Raw genomic sequence first — 18834 nt, 5'->3', positions numbered from 1 at the left:
TGTCTATTCTACTCTTCTTAATACCTCAGACGTCATTAGGTTTAGGACCCACTCTACTCTGGCATGACTTCATTAACATTACAAAAGAAACCCCTTTTTTCCAAACCAGCAATTATGAAGATGGGGCACAGGACCAGTCAATATTTCATTCTGTTAAACATAGGTCACCATGAGTGGGAGTCGACTCAATTGCAACTAATAGTAATGATTTCCAAATGGGGTTATATTTCCAGGTACACGGATTAGGATTTCAATATATATTTTGAGGGGGCACAATTCAATCCATAACAGCATCTTCCTAGGGCATCTTCTTGTGACTCTGTTTCCATTTCTACTTCCATTTATAAGACATTGGTCATATAGGATTAAGAACCATCCTACTCCTGAATGACCTTGTTAGTTTACCTGACAATATCTTCAAAGAAAGTCCATATTTTCCCAAACAAGGTCACATTCACAGGTACCAGGGTTAAGATTTAAACATATACATTTTTTTTGTGGGGAGGGGGAGGGCACAATTCAATCCATAACAGCTGACAACAAATTTAGAAAGCTCCTAGCCGAGTAAGCTGTGGGCCATCCAAGCACAGGTCAGCTGGTTGGATGCCTGCTTCTCTTCTTATCACAGGTGCTCAAGGCTCCAGACTCCAGGACGTTGGAGGGGCCATTCCTTCCCCGTCACTGTGATGTTCTTTCTCATTGTCTCCTTAGAATTGCCACATCAAAAACCAGCCTTGACCATCTGGAACCTTGTTGGAAGCCCTAGCTTGTGTTCATGTGACTGCCCCGAATCACATGTGTTCCCTCCCTTTTCTCTCCACCACGTGTCTATGGGACCGTATACTTACAGCGTATCCCTGAGATGTCTGCAGGCAGGAATCCCTGTGGATTTTATGTGTAAATTAAAAAACGCATATACAGGGACACACACATTCAGCAGCCCCCCTCCCGAACAAAAGTGAAGGACAAACCATTTACAAATTCATGAATTGTAATTTAGTTTAATCTTCTAGTCTCAAAACTAATCAACAGTTTAAGTTGGGTCAGACTTTCAATTAGAGCTGTCAGCTCTGGAAAGTTTATTTACTGAGCCTGCCTCTCCCACGAGAAACCGCAAACGCGGGAACTTCTAACACAGCCGCGAGATTGCAACACACCGAACATTACCTTGCCTATAAACTACTGGGCTTGGAAGAAGAGGCCGTACAGAAATGCACATTCAGATTTGTTACTTACTTTTTACTAAAATGGACTCCTGGGGGCGCAATGGTTAAACCAGTGCTTGGCTGCTGACTGAAAGTTTGGCAGTTTGAGCCCACCAGCAGCTCCATGGGAGAAAGATGTGGCGTTCTGCTTCCATAAAGATTAACAGCCTTGGAAACCCTATGGGGACAGTTCTACTTTGTCCTATGGGGACAGTTCTACTTTGTCCTATAGGGTGCTTATGAGTTGGAATTGACTCGATGGCAATGAGTTGGTTAGTTTTTTTTTTTTACTAAAACAGATTGCATGGTGTTTCTTTTTTTTAACATAACTATTTTTATTTGTCTTAGTTATTGTGCTTGCTATACCTGGAGGGGATATTATGTCAGTGGTGGGAAGAAGATTGACACTAAAATTTAGAGCTTTAAAGTAGTGAACTTCTATCATCACTATGGCAGAGGCTATTGTAGCAGGGTTAAATGGACCATTATTATTACCAATATCATGCCTTGTTTTCTAGAGTTCTTTATAGTGTGCTATGTGCCTGGAAACCCAGAGGTCAGCAGTTCGAATCCACTAGGTGCTCCTTGGAAACTCTATGGGGCAGTTCTACTCTGTCCTGTAGGGTTTCTATGGGTCTGAATAGACTCTACTGCAACGGGTTTTTTGTTTGTTTTTTTTTTTTTAATGTGCCTTCACATATATTTTCTCATTTGGATGATCTAAGCATCTATGTTTCTACAATTTCAGTATTTTGCAAATTATCTTTTGCAAAATTTTCTCACCGCATCACCTTTTCCTGTCACTCAGCTAGGCATGTACCTGCATTCCCTGTGAATGGGGAATGTGTAAGCTTCTTTTAATAAGGTTTGAGACAAAATCTGATTAGAAAGAAAAAATGCCTGTTGATTCATGGGATTCATTCTACAGCCAAAGATCTGCAATCTGGGGTTCCTGGTATGATGGCTGGCTCCATCCCACGGTTAACTGAGAGTTGAAGCTGTGTCTTGTACGAGTGTAAATATTATGTAGGAACACAGCATGCAAACTGCAGGGAGGATTTTAGAAGAAAAGCCCCAGTTAACATTGTGGTTTGGTTTTATCCACTGAGTCCCCACTGGGCAAGGCGCTGTGCAAGGTGACAAGACGCTGTGCAAGGTGACAAGACGTTGATCCCGCCCTCAAGGGGATTACATTCTAGTGTGGCAAGCAGGTGGGGAAGCTAACACAAGCCTTGGTTTCTTCAACTATAAGAGGAGGAGTTTAGACTATGTAGAATGACAAGATTTCTTTCAAGCCTCCCATCTGGGATTCCATGAGATAATTAAATACAAGGAGGTGACACATGCTGTAACAGAATCGAGTGCTCTGGGAAAAGAAGAAGAAGGGGGCGGAGAATTGAACGTTGGGTGGCTTTGAAGGGAGGCACAGGCATTGGGGTTGGGGCTTAGCCTGGAAAGGTGATGGGGATGCACTGGCGGACTGACAGGGGGCTGGGGAGTTCTCTTCAAGAGGCACCAGGCAGAAAATAAACTCAACTGGGGCAGTTTTGTCCTCTACCCCTTTGCAGACAATGTCTGGAAACGTTTTTGGCTGTCACAGTTTGGGAAGGGGTAGGGAGCGTTACGAGTCCCTAAGTGATGCAAACAGTTAAGCACTCTACTACTATTCAAAAGGTTGGCAGTTCAAACTCACCCTGAGGCACCCCAGAAGTAAGCCCTAGCAATCTGCTTCCGAAAGATTACAACTTTGAAAACCCTAAAGGGCAGTTCTACTACTCTGCACACATAGGTTGCCAGGAGTTGGAATTTACTCAACGGCATCTAACAACAACAAGGGGTTGTTACTGGCATCTGGTGGGTAGCAGCCAGGGGTGCTGTTAAACATCCCACAATGCACTGGACAACTCCTACAACAACTTAATCATGCCACCAGAGCTCTAACAGAATTATCAGGGCCCAAATGGTAATAGTGCTAAGAAGGAGAAACCCTGCGTTAGACAAAGTGTTGGTACAAAAAAGGACAGAGACTTATTGTGCCCTGAGTCAGCAGGATCAGAGACAGGAAAAGACGAAGACAGAGGTAGCATCTGTCTAAGGGCATTTGCTTCTCTCTAAAAAAAAAATAAGCCTCTGGTTAAATTCAGTTAGATCTGTGGCTGTCCACACCTGCAGCCCTCTTAGATTTCAGGAAAGACATTGAACTGGGGCTTGTTGAGGTTCGCTTTTTGTCTAAACCAAGTTTTAAATTTTTATGAAGTCAAATCTGTCTACATTTTCCCTTGTGATTTATTCTAAGACTTCCGAGTTTAAACAGTCCTTCAAGTACACTCTTCATCCCACAACAAAGATTTGATAAATACTCTCTTCCATTTTCATATCAATTTCTTATGGTTTGCCTTCTTTAAATATTTAACTGTTTAATTCAGTCTTCCCCAGAGGGCAGCACAAGTACTCCTAGTACTCCTGGTGATAATATAAGATGGCTTTAGGAATTTCATTGATGAACATTTTTTGTGTAAATGGTTTTATGTGTTTTTAAAATAAGTATATCACCATGACATCAAACCTGTATTTTCACAGATGGTATTACTCAGGAAAGGGGTAAGTTTCTAAAGACAAGTCAATTTCAGAATTTAAATAGAAAATAGTGTGCTGATAAGCAAATATGGCAAACTGGTGACAGAGACTTGAGAATTACTTAAGTTTGGGTCACACTGGTTAAATCCAATTGAAATCCACTTTGCTGTCTAGAGTAGGGTAACATCAACTGATTTCCCCCAAAAAACCAAACCCACTGCTGTTGAGTCGATTCCAACTCCTAGCCACTCTATAGGACAGAGTAGAATTGCCCCATAGGGTTTCCAAGGAGCTCCTGGTGGATTCTAACTGCTGACCTTTTTGATTAGCAGCCATAGCTCTTAACCACTAGGCCACCAGGGTTTCCTGATTTCGCCCAACTCATCCCAAATGTTCATCAACTCCTCTGAGCCAATTATTGAATTTCCCATTGACAATGCTTTTTAAAATCATGTGCCAATTCTTACATGCAAAGTTTCTGGACTGTCTCTTTTGTTCCATTAATTTTTCAGTCATCTTGAGTTCTTGCCACATTTTTAATTACTGGCCCAGCAGGCCTTCCCTCCCCCACAAAGAGCATCAGTTTTGTGAGCTGGGACGGGGGATTAGGAGTAGATGTGACAGGTCAGTGACACTTGTGTGTGGCAGCGTGCCCAGCAAAGCCCTTAGGTCCTAACACGTTACAGCACCGGAGCTGGCTGGACATTCCGGGACCCCAAGTTGGAAGGATGAGATCTCTGGCATTCCAAGAGGGAAATGAGAGAGGGGCAAAAAAAAAGAAACATAGACATTCAATTAAAATCAGAAGGACCAGTGATATACTGTATAATAAATAACTAGATTTGAGTGATGTACTTTGAGCCATGTGGGATCAGACACTGGACAAGTCAAGGCACCCATTGTGTTGTCCAATCATCTGGCTGTGAAGGGGTAGACAATTGCCTATCACCAATAATGTTGAAAAGATATTTCAACCTATCAGGAAAAGACATGTGTATACACACACACACACACACAGTGTTGTATATACTTATATGCTAAACCTAAAGAAAGCAGATAGAAAAATCCAGACTTAAAACCAGTGTGGAGCTATGCATAAACGTCCCCAAAAGAGTTCTTATTAAATGACAGGGTTCCTTCAAAAGCACAGCTTCCCCAGGGATTTTAATTGTTTCTTTGGAGTGCACTAACACCTTAATTGAAAGACTAGATAGAACTTTTAAAAAAGGGGGGCGGGGGAGAGAGAAAAGTACTGAGAAGTACCTCCCCAAACTATAAAAAAAAAAAAAAACTATACCTCTTATAAATCAGTGGGAGAAATGATATTGTTTAATAGACACACACACAACTTTCCTAGAGCAGAGGCAGAGCGCAAGCGAGATGGCAGGAAGATACTCATCCACCCATGCCCAGCCCAGTGCAAAAGCAAAGCAGGGTGCAACTGTGCAGCCAGACAGCCCCCGTCCAGTGTGGAATTCAACAGCTGTGAACGGACGGTGGGGCTAGAAAGGACTTCAGAATGCTTTCACTCCAAAAGATTATGCTCCAGATAAAGGAGCAAAGGACCCTACTACCTGCCCACCTCCTGGCCTCCCACTGAAGTGACACCACATAATATTGTTTCTTGTGCCACCAAAAAGAAAATCTATTATCACGTTTAGTCTAAAGCACTGTTGAGTTAATCCTCCTGCCTCTGTTGAACTTCCCGTGTCTCAAGTTTGGAGAGAATGCAGTGGACAACATGTCACCAAGCGTGAGTGAAAGGAGGAGCACTGACAAAGGCTGAGTCAAGCTAGAGCAGATGCTGAGTCCTGCTGAGGCTGTGAATGAAGGGGGACTAATGGGGGTTCTCGCAAGTCTCAAGTGGGAATCACAAGTGAGAACCATGGTGCTAATTGAAACAAGGTTCCGGAGCAGGGGAGGGCCCTGCGGGTAGACTGCTCTGTAAAAAGCTGGGGCTTGTTGATCCTTACTCCTTCTGGAGAGGCCAGCGTAAGATCTCACCCTCCCTCTGCTGTTCTCCAGGTGGGGTGCGGGACCTCCTGACAACTGAAGGGGGCTTTACAAAGAAGAGCTGGGATTATAAATAATGCATTTCCTTTGTCTTGCAGGAATTCTGGAGGCAGCGGTACAATCAGATCAGCTGTGAACAGCTTACATAGCAAATCTAATAGGTTTGTAAATTGGATTTTGTGTTCATTGGTTTTTGCTGTAAGGCAGCTGTTAATCTGCCTCTCCTCTTTGCTGGATGGTGCCCTTCTTCCTTAACAAATAGATCTGTTTGGTTTCACTTTGGGTTTGTATTTCCCTAATCACTTTTGGGGGCAAACTGTCCATAAAAGATGGACTAAAATGGCCCAAGGTCTAGAGGCTGCAGAGATGGATAAGGAGATGATAAGGGTTGCTTTCTGGAAAAAAGCCCACCCACTCTGAAGCACTTAGGCCACCAGGGAGCTTACTAACATTCGTAGTAACTTGTGTTTTTGCTGAGCGATGGAGACCCTGAAGGGAACCAGGACTTTCGCCCAATTTCATTACAGTAATGGCTTGTCCAGGAGGTTAAGACAGAACCGAACTTTGCTGAGACCACTTAAAATATTTGAGGAGTCTACTCAGTTAATGCTAACTCTGATTACTGATTATGCACTCCGAATTTGGAAAGAGCGTTGCTTCATTTAATGTCACTGACCTGGGAGCCTTTGGGCCAGTCCTTGGCCAGCGGACAGCCTGATGCAAGGAGCATGCAAATGCTTTACAAGCTGACAAACTCAGGCTTGCCACTGGGGGACTGTTGGACAGCGCCCCTCTGAGTCTCCACTCTGCACCAGAGATAACCGCCCTCAGTGCTCTGATCCTGGGTGGTGCATACAGTTAACGGAAGGTTGGTATGGTTCAAGTCTACCCAGAGGCACCTCAGAAGAAAGGCCTGGCAACCTAATTCCAAAAAAAAAATCATCAATTGAAAACACTGTGGAGCACAGTTCCACTCACACCCACATGGGGTCACCATGAGTTGGAAAGAACTTGATGGCAACTGGTAACTGGTATCTCTAACCTACAGTCTTACAAACCCCACCTTAAAGAGCAATGGAAGGGAGAAGAGAATGCCAGGTTATTTAATATTTTTAGTAAGGCGACTACTCAAAGTGAAGGCCATATTTTTAAATACCTAAATATTCTATTTCGGTGAAGCTGGAAATGAGAGGTCCAAATTACTCAAAGTATACTCTGTTAGTTGCCCTTCTCTATTTGTTTAAGTCTCTAAATCATATGAGACCGGTCAAGTATGCCCATTCCTGACCCTGGTGATTGACCCGGGAGACTGCCCCTCTATTCCTGACATCATTGCTTCTAGACCTCTAATGACCTCTTAACCACCTGGGAGCTACAAATGAAACTTGAGTTTAACCCATTACCCATTACTGTCAAGTCAATTCTGGCTCATAGCGACCCTATAGGACAGAGTAGAAGTACCTCATAGGATTTCCAAGGAGTGGCTCGTGAATTCAAACTGCCGACCTTTTGGTTAGCAGCTGAGCCCTTAACCACTGCACCACCTGGCTGGTGAAGTGCAGACATGGCAGAAATAAAAGAGAAGACCATGTGTCACTAGTTCCTCTCTGTTCTACTGTAGGAAGGTGTCCATTTTTGAAGAAAGAAGATCCTGCCCTCCAGCTCAAGTCCCCTGGTAACTTTCAGAGGTGCAGTTTTATGAGACAGAGTATGAAAAGGGGAAGAACACAGTCTTGGGAGCCAGACTGACCTGAAATCAGTTCTGATGCTTGTTAGCTGGGGCCTCTATTTCCTCACTGGATTAGAGTAATAATGCAGTGACTTCTTTGAGGGGTGTTTCAGGGATTAGAACTACTGAATGAATGTAAGGGTCTAGTTTAGGGCCAGTTACCTTAAGTGCTCTTAATTAACGTATTCATGGCATCAGAGTTTGATGAAGATGGCCACTGAGTGAGAAGTTCAGGAGCTGACAGACAACGCAACTTAAGAATAAAATGCCCCTCTAGTGTTACTTGAAGGAACCTTGGGGGCGTTGCAGTTAAGTGCTTAGCTGCTAACTGAAAGGTCAGCAGTTGGAACCCAGCAGCTGCTCCACAGGAGAATGACGTGGTAGTCTGCTTCCGTAAAGATTTACATCCTTGAAAACCCTATGGGGGCAGTCCTACTCTGTCCTATAGGGTCGCTATGAGTTGGAATCAACTCAATGGCAATGGGTTTTTTTAGTGTCACTTGGGACGTGGTAGGGGACCGGGGGGCAGGAGGACACACTCACTGAAGAGGAGTAACTCAACTCCCCCAGAACATTTTAAAACCTGGGAACTGAGGGGGTCCCAGAGCTATTTCAACCACCCCTGTATTTTACAGATGAGAAGGCAGAGACTAAAGACCTACATGGTTTTACCCATGTCCCCCACCTTGATAGTGATAGAGCCAGGGTTCAAGTCTAGTAAGAACATGGCTGGCTGTGGAGGACCTCAGCCAAGGCGTTGTTAGAAGTGAAGTTAGAAATCGAATTTTGCCATTCTCGGTGCCATATTATATCTCTTTCCCTTCCCTGCCTCCACCACCTTTTATCCCAGAGAAGCCTAGAAACCCCTTTAGGGGATTTCTGAGCAGAACCCCTCTGCAGACCCTTCTTTCCTGAGGGAGCCTGAGGTCGCCCAGTAAGTCTTGACTTCTGAAGAGCATCAGCCTAGACTGAATCCGCCTTAAGCCATAGGGTGCAAGGCCCCAGTCACTCTTTTGTTCCTGAGCCAGCTCTCTTCCTCTGATGCACTCTGATCACTGATGAGAAAGCAGCTAGCCAGTTAGGAAAAACACTCCTTACCACAATATACTAAAGTGTTTCCATCATGTATAACTACTGGCCCATACCCATACCAAACCTATAGGACAGAGTAGAACTGCCCCATAGAGTTTCCAAAGAGCCCCTGGAGGATTCGAACTGCTGACCCTTTGGTTAGCAGCCATAGCACTTAGCCACTACGCCACCAGGGTTTCCACTCGCTGTGGGTCAGAATCGACTCGATGGCAACGGGTTTGGTTTTTTTTTATAGCTACTGGTGTAAGTTGCAGGGAAGCATTGGGGTCTTGAGGTGCGGCTGCCACATCTGTGGTCCTAAGGTCACTAGTCATGCCTCTGGCCTACACAGAGGTGGGTGTACCCAAGAGATGCAGCCACAACCAGCTCCTACTGGAGCCTCACAAGAGGGCAGCCTGTGATCTGTGTAGGAGACTGAGATGTTCCTTATTGCCTTCTAGAACCTTAGAGCTGATACTTCCTCTTCTACACTCCTTTCTATAAATGGGGAAACTGAGGCTCAGAGAGATAAAATGATTTAGCTACTGTCACACGACTTGCGAAATCTTCCCACTACACTCACAGCTTACTTTCATGAAAACAGCAAATCTCCAAAGGCTTGGGTCTTCTATTTCACCTCCCAAGCCCGCTAAGAAGGGTCCATCTACCTTACTCAAAACCCTTTAATTTTTTGTCCTCTGCAAAAAAGTTATGTGTGTTTGAACCCAAGACAAGTGGTATCCACTAGAGGAGTCAGGAATATTAAGAGTGGAGGCACCGGGGTGTGGAGAGAGCTGAGAAGACAATTCTCGCCCCCCTCCCCCGACTCCCACCCCCCAAATGTCTTCTCTATCTACAAAAGGCAAAATAGAACGTTGGGTTTAGACCTTGTTAAAGGGATTTCCTTTTTTTTTTTTTTTTTTCAACTTGACTGTTTGAAGATAAACGCAGAGAACATTGATGTTTGGCTTGGACTCTTTAAAGCTCTGGAATTTGGCATCACAAATCCACTTGTCATTCTAAGCAGGACAGTCTGCTCTTTGTCCAGACAAGAGGAACTTGTGAAGAGGCCCACGTGCCTTCTGCGAGTACCCCCCTCAGGATGCGGGCCTGCTCCCACGCTGCCTTTAAAGATACCATTGTAATCTAGTTCCTTAGAAACCTACTAGCATAGATTTCCAGCCTCTGAATTCAAGAGGGCTCTGAAATGCCTGGAGTTCCTGTGCACCCAGAATTGTGGTCACCCTGGGCAAACAAAGCCAGCTACTGCAGACACCCCCGGGGTGAAATTCACCAGACTTTATGTTCAAGTACAAACCCAACAAGCATTTATCTGCTGAGCACCTGCTATGTCAGACCCTAGGTCCCTGGGTGGCACAAACGGGTTGTGCTGGACTACTAACCTAAAGGTTGGCAGAGTGAGCCCAGCCAGCAGCACTGCAGAAGAAAAACCTGGTGATCTGCTTCTGCAAAGATTACAGCCAAGCAAACCCTATAGAGCAGTTCTACTCTGTAACCCATGGGGACGCCATGAGTTGAAATTGACTCAATGGCAATGGGTTTTGTTGTTTGTTTGTTTGTTTTATGTCAAACCATTTATTGAAGAATGTAGAGATGAATGAGGGAGATGCCTGTCTTACAGTCTAGTGGGAGAGAGGAAGGCTGCACAGATAACTTTAACACGGTCGGCAGGGCGTTCGGGCAGCATGGAAGAATTACAGACAAGAGAATGACGGGAATATAGGGGAGACGCTGAAGCCACGTGCTACAATGACATTGCTCTGCTATGAATTTCTTATTTTCTCTTTGTTAAGTTTGTAAACCATCATATGATCCTTTGCTGCTAACACAACTGGTACTTACGGGGTTTCTTATAAGTGGTTTGACTAAGAAATCTGACTAGTCTGAGAGTGACTGCTAGGTTTCATTGGGAGGAAGCCTGGTGAGGGGGAGAAAGATAGTTTTACCACCCTGCTTCCTGTCTCCAAGAATGTATGTGGCTTGTACCTGAGGAAGAGAGTTTATAATTCTAGAAGATAAATAGACTTCCTTCCCTTCTCAGGTAATAACTGCAATTTTGCTCTTCCCAAGAAGTTTACATTCAAACCAGAGCAAAAACAAAACTTGTCATCAGCTTGCTAAAGGATCATGTTTCCCTCTTTCTGTTTTTTTTTTTTTTTTTTCTTTCCAGAGCCGAAGTTGTAATAAATGGCTCGTCATCGCCAGCTGTTGTTGACAGAAGTAACGAGAGCGTTAAGCACAACATCCAGCCAGGCTTGTCCAAATGGAGACACAACCAGACACTCTCTCTGAGGATCAGGTACTGGTCATTACCTATAGGACAAGAGCCTGCTTGGCCCTCATCAGCACAAGCTGTAAATTGCCGCTGTCTGTGAAGGAATAAAGTCAGGGTGGAAAGGAAATGTATGCCTCCCGCTGAGGCAGGTTTCATCTGTAAGCGATCCATTGGAAATAAAAACCAACCAAAGGCAAGTCCAGCAGCCCAGCAGTGGTCTGCGGTGACTCAGGCCTGGGAGGTGGTAGGACACCCTGCTGAGGGCCTGGGTCCAGGAGGAATGGGGCTTAGGTCAGCAGCAGTGGGGACCTGGGCAGGAGGCCACAGATGGCCTCTTCCGGAAGGAGTAATCTTCCCTGGCCTGCCTGGTATTCTGCCCCCGTTTTGTGGCAATGGTCCTCCACTTCCTCCCAGGTCCTTGTGGCTTGAGTAGACTGCCCCCTCCCCCCACACCATGGAAATGAAAAACCATAACTGGGCATTGACTGACCCCAGGAACTGACATGACACCTGACCCCAGAGGGAGAGGTCTGTTCAGCCAGAGAGCTGCTCTTTTCCTGGCCTCTGCAGAGGGGTGTGTTCCGAGCACTGCAGTCATGGCCGGGTGGTGGAATGGGGAACTGTCGAGAAGGAAGTATGACTTCAGTGACTTTGGTCACTTGGCTTCACTATAGCCATGATTGATCAAGCAAATACTGGTCAGTTTAATTCACCTGGAGTCCCGGGGTGCTAACCAAAAGGTTGGAAGTTCGAGTCTACCCAGAGGCACCTCAGATGAAAGGCCTGGCGATCTACTTCAGAAAAGCCAGCCACTGAAAGCCATATAACACAGTTATACTCTGATACACATGAGGTTGCCGTGAGTTGGAATCAGCTCCATGGCAACAGATTTGGTCGGTTTTATAATTTAACCATTCATTTCTATAATTTGTGCAGGGGGTTGGGGTGCCAAGGTGAATCAGGCAGGAACAGAACTATAAGCAAAGTCATGATGGTACAACATGATACGTACGTTAGACAGTATCGCATCTTACAAATAGAGGGAAATAAAGAGGGAATGCTGAGGATCAAATAATTCGTTTTGTAAGGGAACTAAGTGGACTGGCCAGGAAAGGTTTATCAGAAGCCATGGGCTTTGAAGGACACTTAGGAGTTTGCCAGGTACACACCAAGGTCTGAGCAGCATGGTGTCTCTGCTCAGTGCTAGGAAGCAGGAGGTAGGTTATGGAGGTGATGAGATTGGTGTGGTAGGCAGGACCAGATGGTGGAAGGCCCTGACTCTTGCAACCAACCTTCTCAAGCCATCACTATGGATAAGAAAACAAGGGGCTGGGGCACAGCAGTTAACGTTGACCACAGCCAACCAAAGTGACACCACACAGAGCAAAGAGTTGGCGCTTCCAGACAGCTTCACTGTCAAGATGGGAATGCCCCCAAGCCCCAGTTTTTGAGGCCTAGTTTTGGGACATGAAGGGTTGTGGGGAATACAGGAGTGAGATTTAGAATCTGGCAGCTGAGAGACCATCTAAAGGAGCTGACTCAAGTCTCCACCATTCTGCCACCTTCCACCCACTTTCTCTGCCTCTTCTGAGGCCCCTGATTGTGGTCCTAATAGCTGCAGGCCTGTGTCACTGATCCCTTTAATACAGGCACCATGGAATCACTGAGATCACCTGTATCCCTGGTGTGGGTTCCTAGGGCTGTCATGGCAAACTGCCCCAAACTTGGTGACTCAAAACAATAGAAACTTATTTTCTCCCAGTTTCAGAGGCTAGAAGTCCAAAAGCAAGGTATCAGTAGGGCTATGCACCTTCTGAAGGCTCTAGAGGAGAACCTTCTTGGTTCTTCCAGCTTCTAGTGGTTGTGGGCATTTCTTGGCTTGTGGCTGCCTAACTCCAGTCTCTTACTCTGTCTTCACATGGCCTTCTCTGTGTTGGTCTCCTCTTCTGTCTCTTATAAAGACACTTGTCATTGGATTTAGAGCTTACCTGGATAATCCAGAATGATCTCATCTCAAAATCCTTAATGTAATTATGTCTGAAAAGATGCCTTTTCCAGATAAGATCACATTCACAGGTTCTGTTTGGCCAGGAGGTGGACATGTTGTTTTGGGGGCCACCATCCTACTCACACCAGCACCTGTGAGTGGGATCCTCCTGAACAGGCTCCCTGCTGTCCCATTGCCCTTTCTCCAGCAGCTGGGGAGAGAAATGAGCCCACCCTTTCAGAGATCTCACTGTGACCTCCACAGTGAGCCTGCCAATACAAAGGCACCTGACAGGAAAAATTTACCTTCACCCAGGGGGAAAGTTTTTTTTGTTAAACATCAATTAATCGCCAGAATTATTCATAATAAAAGATTCTGCGAGTGGTTTGGAATGATGTTTGATAATTGGTAGTAATTTCTCATAATTAGAAATTAATTCACTCACGGAGGTGTTTATTTATGGGCTTTCTGGGAACTCTCTTTGCTTTTAAGTACTTTGAGGTAAGTCATTGCAAGGGTTTTAGCAATGCCCAAATGGCATTAGTTTGTTGAGTTGCATAATCCCTGATCGTTGTTTTTGCTAGGTGCTGTTGAGTTAGTTCTGACTCATGGTATGACAGAACGAACACTGCCCAGTCCTGCACCACCCTCACGATTGCTATGTTTGAGCCCATTGTCCAGCCACTGTGTCAGTCCATCGCATTGAGGGTCTTCCTATTTTTTGCTCACTCTATACTTTACCAAACATGATGTCCTTCTCCAGGGACTGGTCCCTCTTGATCACATGCCCAAAGTACGTGAGATGAGGTCTCGCCATCCTGCTTCTAAGGAGAATTCTGACTATACTTCTTCCAAGACAAATTTGCTCATTCTTTTGGCAGTCTACGATATATTCAATAGTCTTTGCCAATAGCATAATTCAAAGACATCAATTCTTCTTGGTCTTCCTTATTCATTGTCCAGCTTTCCAATGCTTATGAGGCTATTGAAAATACCATAGCTTGGATCGGGCTCATCTTAGTCTTCAAAGAGACATCTTTGCTTTTTAACACCTTAAAGAGGTCTTCTCACATAAAACAAAATGAGACCAAATGGTCACACCAGCCCAGGGCCAAGGATGAGAAGGCAGAAGGGGGCAGGAAATCTGGTAATGGGAGACCCAATGTCAAGAAACGGAGAGTGTTGACATGTCATGGGGTTGCCAAATTATGCCACAAAACAATATGTATTAATTGTTTAATGAGAAACTAATTTTCTCTGTAAACCTTCATCTGAAGCACAAAAATCAATCAACAAAGAGGTCTTTTACAGCATATTTGCCCAATGCAATACATCATTTCATTTCTTGACCACTGCTTCTGTGGGCATTCACCATGAATCCAAGTAAAATGAAATCCTTGACAACTTCAATAATTTTCTCTGATATTAATGATATTGTTCAATATTTTTCACATTCCATTGGATCACTTTTCTTTGCCATGGGCATAAATATAGATCTCTTCCAGTTGGCTGGCCAGGTAGCAGTCTTCCAAATTTCTTGGCATAGATGAGTGAGCACTTCCAACGTTGCATCTGTTTGTTGAAACATTTCAATTGGTACTCCATCAATTCCTGGAGCCTTATTTTTCACCAATTTCTTAACTGCAGCTTGCATTTTTCCTTCTATAGCATCAGTTCTTGATCATATGCTGCCTCCTGAAATGGTTGAACATACACCTATTCTTTCTGGTGCAGTGACTCTGTGTATTCCTTCCATCTTCTTTAGATGCTTCCATTGAAATTTTTTGCCCGTACCATCCTTTGATATGGCAGTTGGAGGCTTGAATTTTGTCTTCATTTATTTCAGCTTGAGAAATACCAAGCGTGTTCTTCTCTTTGGGTTTTCTAACTACAGGTGTATGCGTATTTCATTATAATACTTGGTCTTCTTGAGCTACCCTTTGAAATCTTCTGTTCAGTTCTTTTACTTCATCATTTCTTCCATTTGTTTTAGCTACTCTACATTCAAGAGTAAGTTTCAGAGTCTCTTCTGACATCAATTCTGGTCTTTTTTTTTCTTTTTAATGACCTTTTGCTTTCTCCATGTATGACGTACTTGATGTCATCCCACAACTCATCTCGTCTTCAGTCATCAGTGTTCAGTGAGTTATATCTCTTGTGACAGTCTCTAAATTCAGGTGGGATATATTCAAGGTTGTACTTTGGCTCTCATGGACTTATTTTAATTTTCTTCAGCTTCAACGTGAACTCGCTTATGAGCAATTGATAGTCTGTTCTGCAGTCGGCCCCTGGCCTTGTTCTGACTGATGATATTGAGTTTCTCCATCATCTTTCCACAGATGTAGTTGGTTTGATTTCTGTGTATTCCATCCATCAAGGTCCATGTGTATAATTACTGTTTGTGTTGTTGAAAAAAATGTATTTGCAATGAATAAGTCTTTGGTCTTGCAAAATTCTATTCTGCAATCTCAGGTGTCATTTCTATCACCAAGGCCATATTTTCCAACTACCGATCCTTCTTATTTTTTTCCAATTTTCAAATTCCAATCACCCATAATTATTAATGCATCCTGATTGTGTGTTTGATCAATTTCAGACTGCAGACGTTGGTAAAATTTTCAATTTCTTTATCTTTGGCATTAGTGGCTGGTGTGTAAATTTTAATAAGAGCCATACTAACTGGTCTTCCTTATAGGCATATGGATATTATCCTATCACTTCAGGATAGATCATGAAGTGTTCTTTTTGACAATGAATGCAATGCCATTCCTCTTCAATTTGTCATTCCTAGCATAGTAGATCACATAACTGTCCAATTCAAAATGGCCAATACCAGTCAATTTCAGCTCACTAATCCCTAGGATATTGATCATTATGCATTACATTTCATTTTTGACAAATTCCAATTTTCCTAGGTTCATAGTTCATACGTTCCATTTTCCAATTATTAATGGATGTTTGCAGCTGTTTCTTCTCATTTTGAGTCATGCCGCAACAGCAAATGTAAGTCCAGAAAGCTTAACTCCATCCATGTCATTAAGGTCAACTCTAGTTTGAGGAGACAGCTCTTCCCCAGTTGTGTTTTGAGTGCCTTTCAACCTGAGAGGCTCATCTTCTGGCACTATACCAGACAATGAACCACTGGATTCGTAAGGTTTTCACTGGCCAATTTTTTCATAAGTAGATTGTCCTTCCTCACAGCTTGTCTTAATCTAGAAGCTGCATTGAAACCTCTCCACCATGGGTGACCCTGCTGGTAATTGAAATAGTAGTGGCATAGCTTCCAACATCACAGCAACACTGAAGCCACCACTGACAGACGACAACCAGTAAAGTAAAACAATGCCTCTGTTTTCCATCAGGAGGTACAAATTATTCAGCGAGGTTGTTTTCCCTGCATGATAGCAAGAGATCCAGTTCATTAATAGAGAAAGACAAGTGAAAGAAGGGTGTAGGCCCTGCCAAGAGTTCCAGCTGCCCCTTGGCTACACAAGAGGCTCCCAACCCTAGACACATTAGAATCTCCCAGGGAGCTTATTAATGAGTGCTCACCCCTGAACTAATGAGGCATTAGTGGTTTAGTGGTAGAATTCTCACCTTCCATGAGGGAGACCAGGGCTCAGCTCCCAGCCAATGCACCTCATATGCAGCCACTACCCCGCTTTCAGTGGAGCTTGTGTGTTGCTGTGTTGCAAACAGGTTTCAGCGGAGCTTCCAGACTAAGACAGTGTAGGAAGAAAAGCTTGGCAGTCAATTTCTGAAAATCAGCCAATGAAAACCCTATGGATCACAATGGTCTGCTCTACAACCAATCATTGGGATGTCGCAGGACCAGGCAGCTTTTCATCCATTTTTCAAAGGGTCACCATGAGTCAGGGACCTACTCAACAGCAGCTACCAACACAAACAACAACCCCTGGACTGCTCTCAGAATTTCTCAGAGCTCATTGTGGAGCTTCTGAGTTCTTTATAGCTCCCCAAGTGATTGAGCGTGCAGCCTTCTGGGGTACACCACAGGCTGTGAAACTCTCAAAGCCATCAAGCTCTCAGGCATCAGGGTTACCATCTGTGCAATGGGGACACCATCTTGCAGCTTTTCACATTTGCAAAGTGCATGAAGATTCTGTCCCTCCAGAGCTCTGTGGAAAAAAAAGTCTGTCATCACTGCATCCTTTCTAGAGAAGGACTCATTGCAGAAAATAAAATTAATTTCGTCTGACCTAGGTACCAAATTTCTTTCTGTTACTTCAATCATTTCTGAAGATCTTTTGGATGACTTTTGCTGTTCTTTATCTACCACCTCTCAATGGCTTTGTGAAAATGTGTCTGCTAAATAAAACCTGCCATCCAGGATCCTCAGACTCCTAAGGGCAGGCCTGTGTGGTTTGAGTACAATTTCCCTGGTGATTTGAGGGGTTTATACACATGTTTTTCCTGACCCCTCCCCATCTCATCTTTGTACTTTGCTGAATGATTTGAGAACTCTTCCCTCAAATCAAAGTCACTCTAAAGCCTAGAGAGCCATCTTTTGATCATGTTTGCTATAGAACAACTCAAAAGAACTCTTGCCTGTGGGACCAAGAAGTGCCAATAGTTACAAAGCCTACACTGATCAGAGATTTGTTAGGGAGGGGACACACTTTACAAATGGACCAGCTCACAGGACAGCAGGCCATATTCTCAGTCTCTCAAAGTTAGAATTTTTCATATACCTCACACTGTCCAGATCCTCATTCTCTGCTCTGGGGTGGCCCCTTGGCTCAGAGAACGCTCCCATGGAAGAAAAGATACCAATGATGAATGAGGTACATGTCATTCTGGTTTCCTGTTCCTGTTCAAGACTTCCTGTCCAATGATAATCAGAATCCCACTACCTGAGGGGAGTGTAATGTAGGGTGACCAGCTGCCCCAGTTTGCCACAGACTGAAGGGCTTCCTGGGACTCGGGAGTTTCAGTGCTAAAACCAAGGCAGTTTCTGGGCAAACCAGTAGAGTGGGTCATCCTTTTCCTGGGGCCTGTGATGAGCTCACCTCAGCCTAATGGAGTCATTTCCCAGGACAGTTTTCACCTCTGTAGGAAGAGGGCGTAACCACATCAACCAGCTCTGGCCCCTTTCTGACAATTCTTGCCTGAAACCCACTCTGAGGGCTTTTCAGCAATTAGCATGCTATAGCTGTTTGCTGGGCTGTCGCAGCCGTGAGGAGCAATGGTGGGACAGGAAAAGCGAGGACTGGCAGAGGGCATCTCTAACAGGGAGACATTGTCGTCACATGTGTTTGGTTTTTATAGGAAACAAATCTTAAAGTTTCTCGATGCCGAGAAGGACATTTCTGTCCTGAAGGGGACCCTGAAGCCCGGCGACATTATTCATTACATCTTCGATCGAGACAGCACAATGAACGTGTCCCAGAATCTCTATGAGCTCCTCCCCAGAACCTCTCCACTGAAGAACAGGCACTTCCGGACGTGCGCCATCGTAGGCAACTCGGGGGTCTTGCTGAACAGCGGCTGTGGGCAGGAGATTGACACACACAGCTTTGTCATAAGGTAACATGGCAGGTGCTCTGGCCCCAAGGCAGCAGTGTATATTTAGATCTAGTGTTGCCACTTGTCCCAAGAGAGTGAAATGAGAACACTGGTCGGGTTACTCTCTGAGCAGCTGTTCTCAACCTTGGCTGCATATTAGAGTCACTTGGGGAGCTCTTAAAAGTCCCAGTGCCCAGACTGTGCCTCAGACTAATTAAATCGATCAAAGGGGCATGTAACTCAGGCAGTCCGTGTGGTTCCAGCTAAGGTTGAGAATCACTGATCTGAAGCAGAGGTAGGTAAACTATGGCCCTCCTCTAGTTTTTGTAAATAAAGTTTTATTGGAACACAGCCACCCCTGTTTGTTCATATATTGTCTATGGCTGCTGTTGGAGTCACTGCGTGCTGCAAACTATTAATGTGCTTGGCT

The 18834-nt window shown here is 44.4% G+C and overlaps 1 protein-coding gene across 2 annotated transcripts in view; it reads left to right on the top strand.

Moving 5' to 3' along the window:
- The window catches only part of ST8SIA2 (ST8 alpha-N-acetyl-neuraminide alpha-2,8-sialyltransferase 2), an 86758-nt gene that overhangs the window by 44697 nt on the left and 23227 nt on the right, over positions 1–18834 (top strand). Inside the window, exons 2-4 of one of the 2 annotated variants that reach the window (XM_003413902.4) lie at positions 5894–5956; positions 10787–10915; positions 18168–18425. In XM_003413902.4, the coding sequence (XP_003413950.1) occupies positions 5894–5956; positions 10787–10915; positions 18168–18425 (450 nt within the window). The remainder of the gene's footprint in view (positions 1–5893; positions 5957–10786; positions 10916–18167; positions 18426–18834) is intronic. The other variant, XM_010593847.3, reaches the window with a different exon arrangement.

This window comes from Loxodonta africana, chromosome 13 (assembly GCF_030014295.1).
Source record: "Loxodonta africana isolate mLoxAfr1 chromosome 13, mLoxAfr1.hap2, whole genome shotgun sequence".
NCBI classification, from domain to species: Eukaryota; Metazoa; Chordata; class Mammalia; order Proboscidea; family Elephantidae; genus Loxodonta; species Loxodonta africana.
This window is presented reverse-complemented; position numbering and strand designations above follow the sequence as displayed.